Source organism: Mercenaria mercenaria, chromosome 15 (assembly GCF_021730395.1).
Source record: "Mercenaria mercenaria strain notata chromosome 15, MADL_Memer_1, whole genome shotgun sequence".
Lineage (NCBI taxonomy): Eukaryota > Metazoa > Mollusca > Bivalvia > Venerida > Veneridae > Mercenaria > Mercenaria mercenaria.
Window position 1 is genome coordinate 54174184 of NC_069375.1, and position 20423 is coordinate 54194606.

Below are 20423 nucleotides of genomic sequence, written 5' to 3' on the forward strand. Positions count from 1 at the left end.
AAAAACTAGATAAATTGATTTCCACAGGATTTAACAATATTTTCCATGTGTGCGAGGATCGAATAATTCCAGTGTCCATGTAATTTTTCATATATGCGCTTAATACGTAGCGCCTAATAAGTACTTGTTTGATCTTAAATTTTGTATCTAGGCTACACAGCAAAGTAAAGAAAAGAAACTTCCTCTGATCAATAATGATACTTAACGGGTATATGCCGAGACTGCTTTTAATATCTCATTAACTACCTGCTGGTAACTATAGTGGCTGATTTCTGCCAGCTTCGCCTTTTCGCTTTGTCGCGGGATTTTTGGTATTGGCGTGTTGTCACCTTTTCGCTTTGTCGCGGACGCCAGGACGAAAAGGCGAGTTTTCTGGTTTTGGTGCGTTGTCGTCTTTTCGCTTTGTTGCGGGCGCCAGAGCGAAAAGGCGAGATTTAGAACTCGACAAGCGAAAAACCACAACGCGACAAGGCGAAATAGCGAGATTTTTAAGCGAAAAGTCGATAACGCACCAAAGGAAAAGATCTTGCCTTTTTGCTTTGTCGCCTTCCTGTAGCGCATGCGCACACCATTGTTATGGGATCTTTAGTTTAATAATATTTTATTGCTTTCTGTTTCAAAGATACACAGAATTAATAGTACATGCATTTTTAACACATAACAAAAAACAAAAGGATCGGGCAACGATCGAGTTATTTGAACATCAGCATACAGTCCTTCCCATAGAAATAATGTTATACTCAGCTAAACAGATTTTATGTGAGCAAGTTACCTGAGAGAAAAAAAACAACAACAAACAAACAAACAAATTACAAAAACACAAAAGAAAAAAAAGCATATCAAAGAATACATTTTTGTAATGGAGCTACTGTATTGTTTCTTGAAGCTGCCTCTTCATCCAAACCGTTCCAAAAGAAACCCATACTTGATATAAATTGATACCTGTTAGAACCTATATAAAACTTGTATGAACTTATATAAAGTCATTACTTTGTTCAAGCAAATAAGAACATACGTAGACAATTTCATTCATAAAAAATGTATATAAAAGGTAACAAAAGAAATAAAAAGAAAGATATATAGGTCTATTGAATTTATTGTACTACTTAAACCGTTTTGTTGAATAAAAGCTTGCACTGCTAAAAATATTATATTATTTTATCGCCAGATTGAATAAACATTCGTCTTCTTCCACCCGACCTCTGAGTTCTGTCGCCCAGTGTAAAATGTTTACATAAGTTTGTATTCACATATTGATCCATATTTCGCCATCAAACTGCTACTCGTATCCGTATTAAAGCGATGATCATTAGAAAATCAGGGGCGAGGCTGTCAAAAAAAAAAAAGAGATGCATTCGGGTTGCAACATTAAACTTTATATATGCTAGTAGTCTGGTCTCAGTTATAAAAGAAAAAAAAGCTGCTGGAAAAATATCTTTAAAATTTAGACATTTTGTTCGCTCCGCTTTCAACAAATATTTCAGCATTTTGATAAGCCTCCCAGTCAAGGTCAGTTTACCGCAAAAGAGCTATAGAAATAAATATATTTATACTTCTTTGGTTTACCATATAAATGTTATAATCTGTCTTCAACTGAAGGATATCCTACAATATTCAATATAAAATACGTTCTATTAAAATGTATTACATTCCATATCAATATTTTTGCAGGGATTAATACTTAATCCATTGAACTACCTGGTGTACACTTTACCTACCTTAACCTGATAATACCTGCCGATAAAGTTAAAAAAAGCTGCGCATGCGTGCAAAATACGTTGCTATCTAAATCATTTCATGCAGGACTAATAATAAAAGGTATGTTCATTCTATGTTGTACTATCTTTTTCTTTTGATCAGTCTGAGTCACGTAGATCGTTTAAGATAAATTGGTGTACATACTTGGCTGTGACACTGACACCTAGTATTCTTTGTACAAAGCCAGACAATTTTTCATGATATTGATTAAATCAAACTCCTAACGACGTCAACAAAATGCATGTATATAATACATGAAATGAAAGTTTGGCAAAAATAAAACAGTTGCCAAGTACAGAATCATAGATAGATAGCTGGACAAAAAGATAAATATATTTAAAGTTAAACACCCGAAAATTAGAACTGTTTAAATAATAAAATAAAAAAAATATGCCAGAGTGCCATTTCATTATCAATAATATTGACCGGATCACCAGACATTAATTCTGTCTGGTAGACTGAGGAAGTTTGACCGGATCGCCGGATACGAATTCTTTGTGATAGAATGAGGAAGTTTGACCTGATCGCCGTACACCAATTCTGATAGAGTAAGGAAGTTTGACCGGATCGCCGTACACCAATTCTGTGTGATAGAGTAAGGAAGTTTGACCGGATCGCCGAATACAAATCCTGTGTGATAGAATGAGGAAGTTTGACCTGATCGCCGTACACCAATTCTGTGTGATAGAGTAAGGAAGTTTGACCGGATCGCCAAATAAAAATTCTGTGTGATAGAGTAAGGAAGTTTGACCGGATCGCCGAATACAAATTCTGTGTGATAGAATGAGGAAGTTTGACCTGATCGCCGTACATCAATTCTGTGTGATAGAGTAAGGAAGTTTGACCTGATCGCCGCACACCAATTCTGTGTGATAGAGTAAGGAAGTTTGACCGGATCGCCGAATACAAATTCTGTGTGATAGAATGAGGAAGTTTGACCTGATCGCCGAATACAAATTCTGTGTGATAGAATGAGGAAGTTTGACCTGATCGCCGAATACAAATTCTGTGTGATAGAATGAGGAAGTTTGACCTGATCGCCGTACATCAATTCTGTGTGATAGAGTAAGGAAGTTTGACCTGATCGCCGTACATCAATTCTGTGTGAAAGAGTAAGGAAGTTTGACCAGATCGCCGTACATCAGTTGTGTGTGATAGAGAAAGGAAGTTCGACCGGATCGCCGGATATCAAGTGAGGAAGTTCTACCAGATCGCCGGACATCAATTCTGTGTGATAGAGTGTGGAAGTTTGACCAGATCGCCGTACATCAATTGTGTGTGATAGAGTGAGGAAGTTTTATAAAGTAAATACAACAAAAAAGTTAAACAGTATGTTTCATGCAAATATGTAAAATAAAACCAATATTGATAAAATGACATTAAATTGAATTTTTAAAAGAAATGGTCTGAAATGAATTCGTACACATAATATGGTGCGTGGAAATCCGAGAGCTTACCACTACGCCACCGTGTCATTGACTAACTATACTGCTGAGTAATGTAGCTATTTTCAGGATTAAAGTACCGAAAACGCGAAGAATAATTACTTACTGGTACGACAGGTCATTGTGCGAAAACTTGACACAAGGAAAAAGCCTCTTCCAAAATATCCGAAGCTAAACGCTCAAGGGCGCAATATTTTCTTTAATTGGTAAGTCGCATGTTACCTAAGAGAAGTTGAAGTTACTTTAGCAGGTTATTTCTTTTAAATAAACATTTTGTTCCCTTGCTGGGAATGGTTCAACCATCTGATGAAAATGTGATATTTTAGAAACACTATGTACTAAAAAAACAACCATTCTTTCAGAGCCAAGTTATATCTAATTACTGTACAAATATATATTGTGATCGAAGCAAAGTTACATTTAAACTAAGAAAAGTCGAATAAACAGATTAGCTCAAAGCTCATTAAATCATTTATGATACCGCATGTCCGCGCGACATACATACACCAGCTATTCGCACTGAAATAAACCTTATTTTGGGGCCAACGAAGTTCTATTATCTAACTAAAACGAAATGTATGTATTCGAGAGAATAAAAACTATGGTGGTATGTTTACGATATGCATTTATAATTTTCAAGATTAAATTATTTCGTGCGAACGACATCTTATCTTGAGTGCACGAATCTTATCTCGAGCGCATGACATAGTATTTCGAGCGCACGACATCTTATCCCGAGTGCACGACGTCTTATTTTGAGCGCACGACATCTTATTTTGTGCGCACGACATTTTATCTAGAGAGCACGCTATCTTGTGTGCAGGACCTTTCATCTCGAGCGCACGACATTTTAGCATGACGCGCCGGCCTTCCACAGGTCCATTACAATATTACAGTTTCATTTCTTTCTATAAATGAAAGCCTCTCCCTAAAAGATAAAAATGAAATTAATTGCTAAAAATATAAAAATATTAAGCTGCTGGCTATGGTGGCTGATTTGTGTCATTTCTTTCTGTCGTGGCAACACTACGACAAACGTCGTTAGGGCGCCCCGTCGAATGTCGCCCTACTGAACGTTGCCCATCTGAACGTAGTTATGGCACGCCGCCGAATGTTCGCCCTGCCGAATGTCACCCTACTGAACGTCACCCATCTGAACGTAGTTATGGCACGCCGCCGAATGTCGGCCACCGAACGTCGCTTTCGCCTTCCGGCAGAATGACATGATTGTATGAATTAAATTGGAGATAAAAGGTGGTAATAGTTATGAATAGTTATGATATATTTGTCAGTCCCCAACGAAGTGTTACTACTTATACCCAACTCCCCTGACCCTACCCCACGTCTTTCAATTCATCAGTGAGTCCATCAGTGACTCGAGGTGTAATTTTCAAATAACGAACTTTTACATGTCATATAGATACAGGGCAATATGCATGTGTGCGTGCATCCGTCCGTCTGTCCGGCTATTTTTTGCCCAGGTTATAAACTTGCCGTTCATTTGGAGAATACTTTATGTTTTACTCTGTGAGATGGATTCTTGCGAGCAAACATAAGATCTCTATCAATGTCACACTTGGCTGAGGGGGTTGGGCAAGGGTCATGCTCACCAAAACCCGTCTCACTGAGGCAAGCATATAATTAAACGGACGGATGGACGGACGGGCGCACGCACACACGCATATTGCCCTCTATCTATCCATATGTCATAAAAATCTTGTAATTCAAAAATGTCACTGATAAACTCACTGAAGGATAGGCGGTTAGATTGGGGTAACGAGATAGAGGTAAGAGTGGGTACTTTTCTCTGGTAACACTTCATTAGTGGAAAACAAACATATCAGAACTATTAGATCTAAATAACTTTTATCTTCAGTTCAGATGTCGAGCACATGAGATAAGATGTCGTGCGCACGAGATAAGGTGTCGAGCGCACGAGATAAGATGTCGTGCGCTCGAGATAAGATGCCGTACACACGAGATAAGATGTCGCACGCACGAGATAAATGTCTAGCGCTCGAGATAAGATGTCGTGAGCTCGAGATAAGATGTCGTGCACACGAGATAAGATGTCGTGCGCACGAAATAAGATGTCGTGCGCTCGAGATAAGATGTCGTGCGCACGAGATAATTTACTCTTAAAAAATAAATGCATGTCCTTAACATACAACAGATGCACGTAGGGTTTTATAGAAAGTTGCTTACAATTTTTAGATTTTTTTGTAGAAAATAATGGGGAAAAGGCGGTACGACGACCTTGTAAAACATGGCGTGGGTCAGTCCAATTAATTTTAAAGATAAACAAAATTTGAGTACTAGTTTGAAGAATGAAGTGTTGTACATGGATAAAACTTTTGTACCTAAGGGTTATCATGTTTTGAATTAGTATTTATGCCAAAGGGTAATAGTATATTGTTTCGAGTATCGGTCGGTCTGTCGGCCTGTCCGTCGGTACGGACCATTTGGTGTCCGAAAAATAAAGAGAGAATGCTCGATCGTACAATGATCAAGCTTCAAACTATGATTGCCTGTGGTTAGTAGATGACTGCTGTTGTTTTAGGGGTCACTTGATCAATGAGACAAATGCTTTGGCTTGCAGTCGTCAAACTTCATGAGGTGATTATCTGTACAATAGAATGGGCGTTAGTAGGTCAAAGGTCAATGTCACATGAGACTGAAAACGGTTTTCACTCAATAACTATAGAATGGTTTGGCCTATAGTCGTGATTTATTTTAGGATGATTACTTGTGAAAAGTAGATGACCACTTTTGTTTTTGGGGTCAGTGGGTCAAAGATCATGGTCACAGTGGCCTCTACACTAAAACTCGTCACGGCTAAATAATTAAAGAAAGCTTTTGTTGTCAACCTTATTGAAATGGTTGCCTATAATCTGTTTATGACCTCTAATGTTTTTTAGGTTATTTGGTCAAAGGTAAAGGTCACAGTATACACGATTACAAACCTACTTGCCTAAACTCTTATTTATATTAAAGCATCAAAGATTTTTGCCATGGATTTGCATTTTCTGCCACGAGTTTGCCAGTATAAAAAGAAGATTTACTGATTTAAAATGAGCCGCGCCATGAGAAAACCAACATAGTGGCTTTGCGACCAGCATGGATCCAGACCAGCCTGCACATCCGCGCAGTCTGGTCAGGATCCATGCTGTTCGCTTTCAAAGCCTATTGCAATTAGAGAAACTGTTAGCGAACAGCATGGATCCTGACCAGACTGCGCGGATGCGCTGTCTGGTCTGGATCCATGCTGGTCGCAAAGCCACTATGTTGGTTTTCTCGTGGCGAGGCTCAGATATTGTAATTCTACCTTTACAGGAGTTCATGGGTAGGCCATTTTTTAGAGAAAGCTTGAAAAATAATTTGCCATGTAAATGGCATGTTGATAATTTTGCTGACAGTAATCGTTGTTCTGCATTGTGTGCGTTTTATGTATCTTTTTCCTTTTTTTTTTTTTTTTGTTTTTGTTTTCGACTTTGCAATGTTTGTAAATGGAATAGACTGAAACTGAACACAATTGTTCACTATAATTAGCTAGCGTACAATGCACAGGTTTCAGTTTTAACATTTTTACTTTACTTTTTTTTTTAAATTATGTCTTTTTGCTTCTTGGCAGTTTTTGGTTAAGTTTTTGTATGTAAGCTGGTATCCCAATACCCACATATGGAAATCATTGAAACTTCACATTCTTGTTGACTGTGATGAACTCAGGTTCCATATCTCTGTTTTTTTTCTTTTTCGCAAGGTCATGTCCCTTTTCAACTCGTGTTATCGTTAATATTCAACTTTTTAGCGATAGTCGAGCGTTGCTCTTGATGTAAAATGCAAAGACAGATTAAAGTAAAATGTGATCAATACCTGGCCCAAATCAATATTTTTTATCAAATAACTGCGGTGCTTGTCCATGAAGTTTCGTAAAATTCTGGAGATGATTAAACACATTTGATATGCTTGCACGTACGAATTACCTTCTTGACTGGGATCAGTCTTAAACACTCAAACTCTTTTCCAGAGAAGAGCCATTCAATAAATATAGGTCTGCCAAAATATCCATTTTTTTTCTTCAAAAGAAATATGCTAGTATAAGAATCTTTCACTGGCTGTAATAATTTGTATGGAGATAACTCCTGAAACTGTTTAAATCATATCCCCATTTCTCCTTAGTTTATCAGTGCTAAGAGGAAATGGTAGCGATAAAAAAATTAAAAATTAATAAAAAATCTTTTTAAACGACATTTTAAAAATCTAGTTTGTAGACAGATTGGTTGTAGGTGCGTTTTATGTGCTTTCTTCTTAATATGAGTTTTAGGTTGTCTTGTTCTAATTTAAGTTAAGCATTAACATCAGCATTATATTATTGTTTCGTGGTACATTGTATATATTTTATAGTTTCTTTCATGCTATTAACATTAATGCTATTTACCATTTAAATCTAACGTTTTTATCTTTTTTATATCTCTGTGCTTGTCGTTCAGGAATGTAATTAATCAAAACAAGTCTGCAGGGGTATATCAGTTATTTTACAGTTAGAATAAATGGAGTTAATATTTGATGGATTAATAGTTTAGCCATGCAAATGGAACCGCAAATGCATTTTAGAATGGTGGGAGAATTTCAGCAACAGTACGATGTTTTTGTTGTTGTTGATGTTTTTTTTGTATATACATGTATTAATAACTATTTTTCACGGCTGTTCATGTTGTCATTTGTCTCTGTAAAATACGAGAAAGATGTTTTTAAATAAACACCGATCGAAGTATGGTTGCCCGGTGGCACTATTAACTGATTTAAAATGCTGTCGGTTCGCGACTTCACATGATAAATAATCACATGCTCGTGTAGTTTTTCTGCACGAGTCTGTGGCCTGACTGTATCTTTCTATGGTCTGTCTGCACGAGTCTGTGACCTTACTGTATCTGTCTATGGTTTGTGTGCACGAGTCTGTGGCCTGACTGTATCTTTCTATGGTGTGTCTGCACGAGTCTGTGGTCTGTCTGTATCTTTCTATGGTTTGTCTGCACGAGTCTGTGGTCTGTCTGTATTTTTCTATGGTCTGTCTGCACGAGTCTGTGGTCTGTCTGTATCTTTCTATGGTCTGTCTGCACGAGTCTGTGGCCTGACTGTATCTTTCTATGGTCTGTCTGCACGAGTCTGTGGCCTGACTGTATCTTTCTATGGTTTGTCTGCACGAGTCTGTGGCCTGACTGTATCTTTCTCAGGTCTGTCTGCACGAGTCTGTGGCCTGACTGTATCTTTCTCAGGTCTGTCTGCACTAGTCTGTGGCCTGACTGTATCTTTCTCAGGTCTGTCTGCACGAGTCTGTGGCCTGCCTGTATCTTTCTATGGTTTGTCTGCACGAGTCTGCGGTCTGTCTGTATCTTTCTATGGTCTGTCTGCACGAGTCTGTGGCCTGACTGTATCTTTCTATGGTGTGTCTGCACGAGTCTGTGGTCTGTCTGTATCTTTCTATGGTGTGTCTGCACGAGCCTGTGGTCTGTCTGTATCTTTCTATGGTTTGTCTGCACGAGTCTGTGGTCTATCTTCTCTTTCTATGGTTTGTCTGCACGATTCTGTGGTCTGTCTGTATCTTTCTATGGTCTATCTGCAGGAGTCTGCGGTCTGTCTGTATCTTTCTATGGTTTGTCTGCACGAGTCTGTGGTCTGTCTTATCTTTCTATGGTATGTCTGCACGAGTCTGCGGTCTGTCTATGTCTTTCTATGGTCTATATGCACGAGTCTGCGGTCTGTCTGTATCTTTCTATGGTCTGTCAGCACGAGTCTGCGGTCTGTCTGTATCTTTCTATGGTCTGTCTGCACGAATCTGCGGTCTGTCTGTATCTTTTTATAGTTTGTCTGCACGAGTCTGTTGTCCGTCTGTATCTTTCTGGGTTTGTCTGCACGAGTAAGTGGTCTGTCTGTATCTATCTATGGTCTGTCTGCACATGTCTGTGGTTTGTGTGCATGTTTTAATGGTCAGTCTGCTCGTACATTTGATCTGTCTGCACGAGTCTGCACGTGTATGTGGTTTGTCTGCACGAGTCTGTGGTCTGTCTGATAATATCTTTCTGTGGTCTTTTGATCTGTCTGCATGGGTCTGTAGTCTGTCGGACGGTATCTTTCTTTGGTCAGTCTGAACGAGTCTGTTGTCTGCTAGACGGTGTCTTTCTATGGTCTTTTTGCACGTGTCTGTAGTTTGTCTGCATGCTTCTATGGTCAGTCTGCACGTACCCTAGGTTTGTCTGCACGAGTCTGTGGTCTGTCTGACGGTATCTTCCTATGGTGTGTTTACGCGTGTCTGTGGTCTGTATGCATGTTTCTGTGGTCAAACTGCATGTATCTGTTGTTTGTCTGCACATGTCTGTGATCTGCCTGCACGTATATGAGGTTTGTCTGCACATGTCTGTGGTCTGTCTGGATGTGTCCGTGGTCTGCCTGCACGTCTTTGTGGTCTGTCCGCATGTCTCTGTGGTCTGTTTGTACGTGTCTGTGGTCTGCCTGCACGTGTCTGTGGATTGTCTGTACATGTTTGCGGTCTGCATATTTCTGTGGTCTGTTTTTGCGTGTCTGTGGTCTGTCTGCACGTGTTTGTGGTCTGTCTGCACGTGTCTGCGTTCTTTTTGCACGAGTCTGGTGCTCTGTCTGCACGTGCCTGCGGTGTGTCTACTCGAGTCTGTGGTCTGCCTGGACCTGTCTTCGGTCTGTGTGCATGTTTCTCAGGTGTATTTACACTTGTATGTGGTGTGTCTGCACGTGTCTGTGGTCTGTCTACTCGTCTATGGCCTGTATACACGTGTCTGTGGTCTGTCTGCACATGTTTGCGGTCTGTCAATACGTTTCTGCGGTCTGTCTGCACGTTTGTGTGGTCTGTCTGCACGTGTCTGCGGTCTGTCTGGCCGTGTCTGTGGCCTGTGTACACGTGTCTGCATTCTCTCTGCATGTTTTTATGGTCTGTCTACACGTGTATGCGGTCCGGTCCGTCTGCATGTTTCTATGGTCTGTCCGTACCTGCCTGTGGTCCGTCTGCATGTTTGTGTAATCTTTCTTTATGTTACAGTGGTGTCTGTGGTCTGTTTAAACGTGCCTTGAAAACCGTAGCAATAATTTCTATAAAAAATCCAAAACTTTTAAAGGATAGTGTTTTTGACATGCAAATACGTCAGATGTGCAAATACATTTTCACACGTTCGATGTTAACTGTTTTACGTCATCTAAACGTGGTAGAGGCGTGTCCAACTTGCACGTATTGAAAACGTTGCCATTACCCAAAATGTATTACGTTTCCGAATATCTTGGTTTGTTTTCAAAACTGTTTGCGGACTACAAAAAAAACCCTTAAAAATCCAACACCTGTGACGGGTACGTACTTCAAACAGTACTTATAACACGTATTATCATATTTTCTCTGCAACATGTATAAACGACATTGAGACTTCTTGCAAATTCATGAGTGATATGCTTTCGTTAATACTTGTATAAACGCTAAATAAAAACAACATTCAATCTTTTTTTTAAAATTTTCATTGCTACAGTTGCTTGCTACAAACATGAATTGTTTTCTTTCCGAGAGTCAGCATACCTTTTTGACATCTACAGGCTTGTATCTACTTGAGATCTCTGTTCTGGGGCTTTCTCTCGTTATATACCAGGCGTCCTGAGTGGCTGCGTTTGTATGTAATGAGCCTTGAACGTGTTTATCATGGAAAGGACGCTGTATGAATCTGGTTTCTGGTTTTGCTTTTTTTATACTCATAAATGCTGTCAAAATCAAATTCCGTGTCCTTTTTCGTCAGAAACACAAGTTTTAGAGCTCTTTACTACTAGTTAAATGTTTTGAAATTTACATGTCCGATTTTGAAAGATTTTTTTTGCGAATGACGTCAAAACGCGCATGCAGTCTCGTGAAAAGGGCCACTTTGATATCATTTGTACAAAAATAAACGATTCCCCTTGCACGACACATACTGTACATTAAATATTTCCGTTCACAGCGAATGTAAAAAACAAAAGTTTTGAAGCCCGTTAAAAGAACTTTAAATTACAAACAAATCATATAGGCCTAAGATTAGGCCGAGTTTTACAATAACAAACTCTCCCGGCGTATTTCCACTTTTCAAGGATGAAGTAAAAATCTTCAGATAACTAATTTTCTGAGGATCAGGAGTCAAAATGTAGAGAAAGTAAACACAGAAATTATATACCAAACATTATTTATATTAAAAATAAAAAACACTGAAAATACAAGACAGCTGAAAGGTTCTAGAATATCATAATTTAGCACTGGTTGTAGATGCAGATCCGGTTAACGATGCTCTGCGAAGTTACCACCAAAACAGTTGTCCGCGAACATATTTCCATCTGCATCTACAGCCAGTGGTGCATATCGTATTTTAGGCCTACCAATGTTCTGTAGCGTTTCAACGGTAATTTACTCAATATTTCAGCATCATTAAACCATTAAGCAACAGAATGGAGACAGGACTTTGTTTTAGAAGAATGAATATACAAACCTGTGCTATGGTGTACTACCCACTTATATATTTGTTGTTTTTTTCGGCGAACGCCGTTCTGAGAATGAATTCATGACCTCAACTGACCTATGCCACATGACTGAAGTTTTCAAATCAGACTACTTGATAACGTATTATAGATAAGTTTTTATACAACACTCTGCCTGATTGGACGAGGGTGTCTTTTCTTTTCACACTGTTGAGTGAAATGACAGACGAAGCGTTTGTCCTTAATGACGCTGTTTATAGTTCGCTCAGTATATTTAGATGAATATTGATATATCTAAGCATGATAAGTAAGTTAAATAAACATAATAAAATCCTGTTCAAATACCAACACATATCAATTTATAGAAAAGGCTGAATACGGTCTGCGTATCACATTGATAAGGGTGTGATTAGCCGATCGATTAATGTCATCTAGGTAGATTAGTGGCTTCCAGACCACTGATGTAATTATTCGTCGCAGGATAAACGAAACAAAATTGCACCCCGAAACCTTTGTGAAAAGTTAAAAGAGGACCATTTAATTTGTTAAAGTGTGGTGTTTAGTTTTGCTATTTGAAAAATGTTAGATAGATGATAGTATAACACAAATGATATGAAAACCTCATAAACTTCTTGTCTTATTACAATTCGCCGACCATCTTTTTAAAAGATATTTCTTGTTTGTTCTTCAGATCAGATATGCCTAAAACGATCACTGTTTTCGGAGCGACAGGTCACCAGGGTGGCGCCGTAGCTCGAGCTCTAGCAGCTGATAGCAACAATTTCATCGTGCGTGGGATCACAAGGGACGTCCAACAGGAAGTGAAAGTGGATGACCTGAAAGCTGCCGGTGTAACCGTTATTCAGTGTGATTTGGATAATGTTAATAGTATTAGAATGGCACTAAATGATGCCGACGGATGTTTTATAGTCACATACACTGACTTCACTGAGCCGGATTGTATTGAAAAAGAGAAACAACGAGGAAGAAACATAGCGGACGCATGCGCTTTAGCTGGTGTTCCTCATGTTATATATAGCACACAACTTCACACAACTCGAGTGAAAGGCATACAAGTACGACACTTAGTTGCAAAAGCCGAAATTGAAGAATACATGAAATCAAAGTGTTTACCAATGACTTGTTTCCTCGTGCCGTGTTATTATGAAAACTTCTTCGACATACTGAAACCAAGACGAGTAGACCGCAACACATTTGTTCTGGGTAAGATTGTATAACATAAAGATTGATATTTTTATATATCATTTGTGAATTAATTATCAAAGTTACTAGTGTATGTGACTTTAAAACCGCCTCGACAGCCTAGTGGTAGAGCGTCCGCTTCGAATGCGGGAGGTCGTGGGTTAGATCCCCGGCCGCGTCATACCAAAGACGTGAAAAATGGTACCAGTAACTCCCTTGCTTTATACCAAAGACGTGAAAAATGGTACCAGTAGCTCCATTGCTTGACGCTTAGCATTAAAAGGGAAACTGGCTTCTCTTCTCTCATACCCTCGTGGCGATGGATTCCATCAGGAATGAGGTGTCGAGAGTGATTAACCTAAGTTGTAGAACTTACTTCACAATCGACCTAAAATAAATTATGTATAAACTAAAGTTACTAGTCAGGTGTGAGGTTCTTTTAGTTTAAGATATTTTTATTTTCTAACCGAGTATGGTGCAAACGCGCAACACGGCCAGGTGATAGAATCTTGGTCCTGTATCACACGATAAAGCATGCTTGAAACCTGCTCACATTTTTGCTCAGTCGCACACTTTTGCTCGTCGCTAAAGCGGCTGCCTCTCATACTGCATTCTTTGTTTAACTGGATCTTAATCAAAATGAGCAAATTCTATATGTTTTTTTATTAGCAGGCGAAAGGTCAAGTTCACAAGACTAGTCCCTCTGAAAGAAAAGGAAGACACTAAAACAATAAAACATTTTAAATATTCTACGTTTTTCCCATTCATTTTTTTTTTGCAAACAAAACGGCTTGTTTAAAGTAGTGATATCTTGTTTGAAGTGGTAATATCTTGTTTGAAGTAGTGATATCTTGTTTGAAGTAGTGATATCTTGTTGAAATAGTTATATCTTGGAACTCTGTTTTGTTTATTGAAGTGTAAACTATGATTTGTAAGTTACACTGTGCTTTTAAGCTAACTTGAAATTCCGCCATCAGAAGTGCCTTAGTTTCAAAAGGTGGACAAGTATAGTGTTATCATTAAGATCTTGCAGACAATTTACTTGTTTACAGTGTTGTAACATATTCTTTATCGGAAAATGTGGCAGCACGTGATGTTATTCATGAATTTAGAGTGTACTATAGTAGATTCAAATCATGGCTGGGAATTTTTAAATTTCATGTCTTATTCAGCCTCAATTTTTTGAAAATGTTTCTGTTAAAAGTCGTCGAGAACAATTGTAGCATATCGCTGTTGTTTTTGGGATGTTTGTTTTTGTTCTTTTTTTCGTTGGCCAATGATATTACTTTTTAAGCTATGCAGAGTTGTTGCAGGTAACCTTATCGGTCAGTCTGAATAGACTGTATATAGAATGTTCTGTTGGTTTCTAGTCTGAAATAATAGGCTTTATATCGCATAAAGATAAATGTAAAATTGAAACGTAAACATGAAAAATAAATGACAGATGTCAGATTCGAACCTATATCCAAAGTGACAGGCACCTCACGTTACCACCATGCGGCGAAGGCTTTTGTTAATTTTTAATCGAATATCATCATGTGTGGTATATGCTCTGGAAATACGCTCCGGTTATTCTAGTCAAAATAAAGACGTCTTAAGTTATACAATATATGTTTTAATGCTCATGCTCTAAAATATGGGCCAAGTTTTTTGAATAAACCATTTTACGGCATTTAATTGTCTATTCAATTCATTGAAACATGGATAAGATATATATTATCATGGTTGAAACTTTCTTTTATTACTTTATCCTAGATCTATCTAATCTGCACTGGCATCCTGTTTTACAGAAATTCCGATGGGAGAAACATCACTTGATCTGATCAGTGTAGAAGATGTTGGCCAAGTAGCTAGGACAGTGTTTCTAAACAAAAACAGTTTTCTTGACAAGACGATCAGTTTGTGTGGCGAGAAGTTGAGAATATCTGAGATAGCGGCAGAGTTAACACGGCATCTACAGCCCTTCTGGATCAAAGATAAGCCTGTAAGTATGACTCAAAGAGCATTCATTGAATATAAACGAAGTATATACATAATGCATATTCGTCAGGTGTTTATCAACAGAATATGGACCTGGGCACTTCTTGTCACTTTTGATGAGATTTGTCTGTCTACCTAGAGATGATTCTGGAAAAGGTTAGGTCCAGAGAATCCGCCAGATCATAAGATCATTACTAGTTGCCATTAGATGACCCCTTTTGTTCAGGTCAGTCACAATGTCCTTGAGACTGAAACGGTTTCCGGTCGATAACTTAAGAATGCTTTAGTCCAAAGAAGTTTAATTCCACAGGATGACTGCCCGAGGTTAGTAAATGACCCTATTGTTTTTAGGATGAATTGGTCAAAGGTCAAGGTCACAGTGACCTGGCATCAAACGTCATACGATGATTGTATGTAGTCAGTAGTATTTTGGTGTTAGCAGGTCAAGGTCACAGTGACAGTGAGACTGAAATTAGTTTCCGATCGATAACTTAAGAAAGCTTAGGTATACAGGCTCCAAACTTCTTAGGATGATTGTCTGTTGTCAGTAAATCGGACCTGTATTGTTTTACAACGGCATTGAGATTACAATGATTTCTGCTCTATAACAGAAGAACGGCTAGGCCGACAGTCGTTAATTGCCTATGATCATTAAAGGACCCCTCTTGTTTTGCGGGTCATAAGGGCAAAGGTCAAGCTCCCAGTGACCTTGAGACTGAAAACGGTTTCCTATTTAGCCTACAGACATCAAACTAAAGAGGATAATTGCACATGATAAGTAAATGCCCCCTATCGGTTTTGGGACCAGCATGTCAAAGGTAAAATTCAAAGTGACCTGGCGACTGGTCAGAAAGTCAAAGGTCACAGTGACCTTGAGACTTAAAACGATAAATGAATGCTGTGGCACATGAAGCTCAAACTTGGCAGGTGACTGCTGTCGATTTTGCGGCGGTCATTTAATTGTCATGGGCAAGGTTACGGCGACGATCTGGATTTTGTTTCCATCAATAACTGAAGAACACCAATGTTTGTCTTTCACAGGCATCACACTCCTTAGGATGATTGCCTGTTGTCAGTATATAGCCCCTTTGTTATTGCATCAGTTGCTTAAAGGATAAAGGTTATATTGGCCTGGGGAGGCCATCATGGAGGATATGCGTGTTTTAGCAACTAATCTTTGAAAACAGAAAGGGAAATTACCAAATATAAAGGAAACTGTATTCAACCATTACTAATCATTTACAAGCAGAGCTGTGAAACTCGTATGGCCACTACATGCCATATGAAACTGGGTATATTATTTTCAGTGTATTGTATGCTCTGATCTTAAAATTTGACCTTAAATAGTGTAGGAACCCTGACACTTTACAAACTGAGTCCCAAATCAGGAGTGTTCATACTGAACAAAGGCAATCATCACATGAAGTTTGATGGCCAAACATCCCAGCCAAGTTTTTTGAAAACCTGGTCGGTAAACAAGCTGTTCTCAACAGTGCCAGTTAAGCCAAATGAGTACATTTACCCATAGGTGTGTAAACGAAAAAGCTTAACTAACAGGTGTATAATGGAAACAAGTGTACAGAGTTGACTTACCCATAGGTGTATGAAAGAAAAAGCTTACAGAACGCATTTATTTATTGTTGTATAATAGTTACAAACTTATAGAGCAGATTCAACAGTAGGTGTATAACAGAAACAAGGTTATAGATCAGATTTGTTAATTTATGCAGTTTTATTTGGTATTTTTAGATTACTGTGAATGACTACCAGAAATTAGGTCATCCCTGGTCAGTGGACTTCGGTAACATGTTCGAGTTCTTTGTAAGGCATGATCAACGGTATCAGAAACATCATACAACGGAGCTGTATCCGTACGTCCTCACCTTTGGACAATGGACCCAGATGAACAGCAGAAAACTTTTCGAAGTGTTTTCTCAGTTGTAACAGAGAATTAACACTGTATTTATACGAGTCTGATAGTTTGCAAAACGTGTACCGTTTAATTGCATGTTCACAGCTGACTTTTGAGACTAAAGCTGTTAAGCTCAAAGGATTTAAAACCTACACAGATTTGTATGATGTGTTTAAAATATCATGAAGTTATAATGTAACTTGGTATGTCTTTGAATGCATTGTATAAAGTTTATTCTGATATGAAATATCATACCAATTTGAATTAAAATATGGCAATATTTATATCATGTTGACAGTTTTTTGCCACCATACATGCCCCAAGTAAAAATGTAACCGTACTTGATCTCTTACATACGGTGTTCCGTTTGGACAATCGTGACTTTTTATTTAATACTAAACCGCGTTGCACGATGGTACAATGACGAAAACGCGATGGCGCGATGATGAAACAACGATGGTACGATAGTGAAAACGCGATGGCACGATGATGAAATCGCGATGGTGCGATGGTGAAATGTCGATGTAATATCGCGTTTTCATCATCGTACCATTGCACCATCGTGTCATCGCGTTTTCATCATCGTACCATCGCGTTATCACCATCGTACCATCGCGTTTTCACCATCGTGCCATCGCGTTATTACCATCGTACCATCGCGGTTTCACCATCGTGCCATCACCATCGTACCATCGCGTTTTCACCATCGTGCCATCACCATCGTACGATCGCGGTTTCACCATCGTACGATCGCGGTTTCACCATCGTGCCATCGCGTTATCACCATCGTACCATCGCGGTTTCACCATAGTACCATCGCGTTTTCACCATCGTACCATCGCCTTCCGGTTAGAAATGCGTAGTTCCATGCACTTGAATTTTTGTCAACAATAGATGAATGTATCTCAATGTATTTTGTGAGAAGAAATTTACCATTTAGACTCTGCTCTTTTGCAAAATGTTTTTCAAAATGTTCAGTGCTCAACTCATTAAAACTGTGTAAAATCTTCAAGGCCACGTCCTTTGTATTTTATGTATGCAATGAAAGTAAATAAAAAGTTGGGTGTAATAGTTATTCTTGTTAGGATGTAGAAGGTACATAGTGCAATGTGAAAATGAGATGTATCAAGCCTGTATGGTGATATGCAATGGTATGACGGTGATAACGCGATGGTACGATGGTGAAAACGCGATGGTACGATGGTGATAACGCGATGGCACGATGGTGAAAACGCGATGGTACGATGGTGATAATGCGATAGTACGATGATGAAAACGCGATGGCATGATGGTGAAAACGCGATTGTACGATGATGAAAACGCGATGGTACGATGGTGAAAATGCGATGGTACGATGATGAAAACGCAATATTACATCAACATTTCACCATCGTACCATCGCGATTTAATCATCGTGCCATCGCATTTTCACCATCGTACCATCGTTGTTTCATCATCGTGCCATCGCACCATCGCATTTTCATCATCGTACCATCGTACATCGCGGTTTAGGATTCAAAAAAAAAAGTCACGATTGTCCAAACGGAACACCGTAATTACATTACATAGAGACATTTCTGAATTGAACTGATAATTTAATTATAACAGAACAGTATAAAACTTCATACACACGTTCTGTACCAATTATTTAAAGTACATGACCCTCAAAAGATATTTTATATTGAAAGAAGAAGGAAAATACGGATATTTAACACTTTATTGTTTGATGAAACCATTTTCCGATACAGAAAGTTGTTTAAAAATGAGAGAAAATGCGTTACCACGGAAACACGAGCCCCGCGACATATACATTTAAGCTTAATTTAGAAAGTAAAATTATCAATTATTAAGACTTCTACGGGTAACAATGAAACCACAATACAATGAAGTGTAAAATATTCGTATTTTCCGTCTTCTTTCAATATAAAATATCTTTTGAGGGTCATGTACTTTAAACCTGGATAAAAAATTTACTTGAAGGGACAGAGGTAAACGAAATTGAGATTGTAGCAATTAAAACATTAAATTTAACAAATTACAAATTGCTGCGGTTCAACTAATTTGAATTTATCCTGGTAACAAGGTAATCTACCTCCTTAATATGGTCACAGGAGCATGAGCATATTACATTTGGGATGTTCAAAAATTAGGAGTTAGTAAATTAATAGACCACAGTCACTGGCTATTGCGTTAAATTAAAATGAATCAATAGACTAAAGTGATATAACATCAATATATGCAACAGGACATCACAACAACTCTGCAAATCTGTTTTAGAATATTCAAGTCATGTCTATATAAAGTGAAACTCATTCAGTCTTTAACATTGTTTTCATAAGAATGTCTGTTACATACAAAAAATTTAAAATTGGAATTTGCCAGAAAAACAAGATTAATTGGAAGGTTTTTCTATTTAATTTACAGAAACTTTGAGCTTTTGACTAAGTTTCGGACTAAGTTTTGCAATATCTATTAAATCCTTGAAGAAGTCTTTGGGAAAGGGGATTTTTAGCTCGATTTGAAAGTCTGTTTTTAACTCACCTGGGCAGCGTCGGCGTCGGCTGGGCGTCACCCTTTGGTTAGTTTTTGCTGAAGAATAACCATAATTTTAAGGCAATAGTTTAAAAACTTATTTTTTTCTTTTTTCTGGTCAATTACCAACCTCTCGGGCAAGTCCCATAACCTGCATGTATTTTGAGAAATTTGGCCCCCCTTTTGGACTTAAAAAATTTTTGGTTTTAAATTTTTTACATGCAAGTTACTATCTCCAAACTAGGATATTTTTTGAAATTTTAAGTGTCTTGGGGTTATAAATATTTGATTGCAGCAAGTCCCATACTCTGCTTTCTTTTGGCCAAATTATGCCCCCTTTTGGACTTAGAAAATTTGGTTAAAAGTTTTGGTGCAAAAAAATACAGCTATTTCTAAAAGGCAATAGATTTGAAAATTTATTTTTTGTTTTTAGATCAATTCCAAACCCCACTGGGTCAGCCCCAAAACTTAAATGTTTTTGAGCAAATTATGCCCCCTTTTAGATTAAAAATTTTTGGTTAAAGTTTTTACATGAAAGTTACATCTCTAAAACTATGCGTATTGATTTGAAACTTCACTGTGTCTTGGGGTTTATAAATCAATTTGTGCAGAAGCCCTACAACTCTGACCTTCTTTTTGCCAAATTATGCCCCCTTTTTGGACTTAAAAAAATTTGGGTTTAAAGTTTTGCGGAGTACATACAGCATTTCAAAAGGCATAATTTTTGAAACTTTTTTTCTTTTTCTAGATCAATTCCAAACTACGGGTAAAAGCCCCTAACTTGCATGTTTTTTTGTTAAATTTTATGCCCCCTTTTAGCTTAAAAAAATGCGGGTTTAAAATTTTTTACTGAAAGTTATTATCTCCAAAACTAATGAGATATTGATTTGAATTCACAGTGTTTCGGGGTTAAAAAAACTATTTTGATAGCAGCAAGTCCCAAAATCTGCCCTTATTTTGGCCAAATTGCCCCCTTTTGGGGACTTGCAAATTTGGTTAAAAGTTTTGCGTGCAAGTCATACAGCTTTCTAAAAGGATAAGATTTGAAATTTTTTTTTCTTTTTTCTAGTAAATTAAACCTC

At 38.1% G+C, this 20423-nt stretch overlaps 1 protein-coding gene across 3 annotated transcripts; it reads left to right on the forward strand.

Moving 5' to 3' along the window:
- Window positions 1–1722: 1722 nt before the first annotated feature.
- LOC123554879 (nmrA-like family domain-containing protein 1) lies at window positions 1723–17093 on the forward strand. 3 transcript variants are annotated; one of them, XM_045345290.2, is made up of 4 exons: window positions 1723–1818; window positions 12406–12938; window positions 14708–14901; window positions 16647–17093. In XM_045345290.2, exons 2-4 carry the CDS (start codon window positions 12413–12415, stop codon window positions 16839–16841), a joined length of 915 nt encoding a protein of 304 aa, XP_045201225.2. In that variant the 5' UTR covers window positions 1723–1818; window positions 12406–12412; the 3' UTR covers window positions 16842–17093. The 3 variants fall into 3 exon arrangements, with proteins under 3 accessions (XP_045201225.2, XP_045201234.2, XP_053381275.1); XM_045345299.2 differs by lacking the exon at window positions 1723–1818 and adding an exon at window positions 7690–7841; XM_053525300.1 differs by lacking the exon at window positions 1723–1818 and adding an exon at window positions 7798–7821.
- The last annotated feature ends 3330 nt before the right edge of the window (window positions 17094–20423 follow it).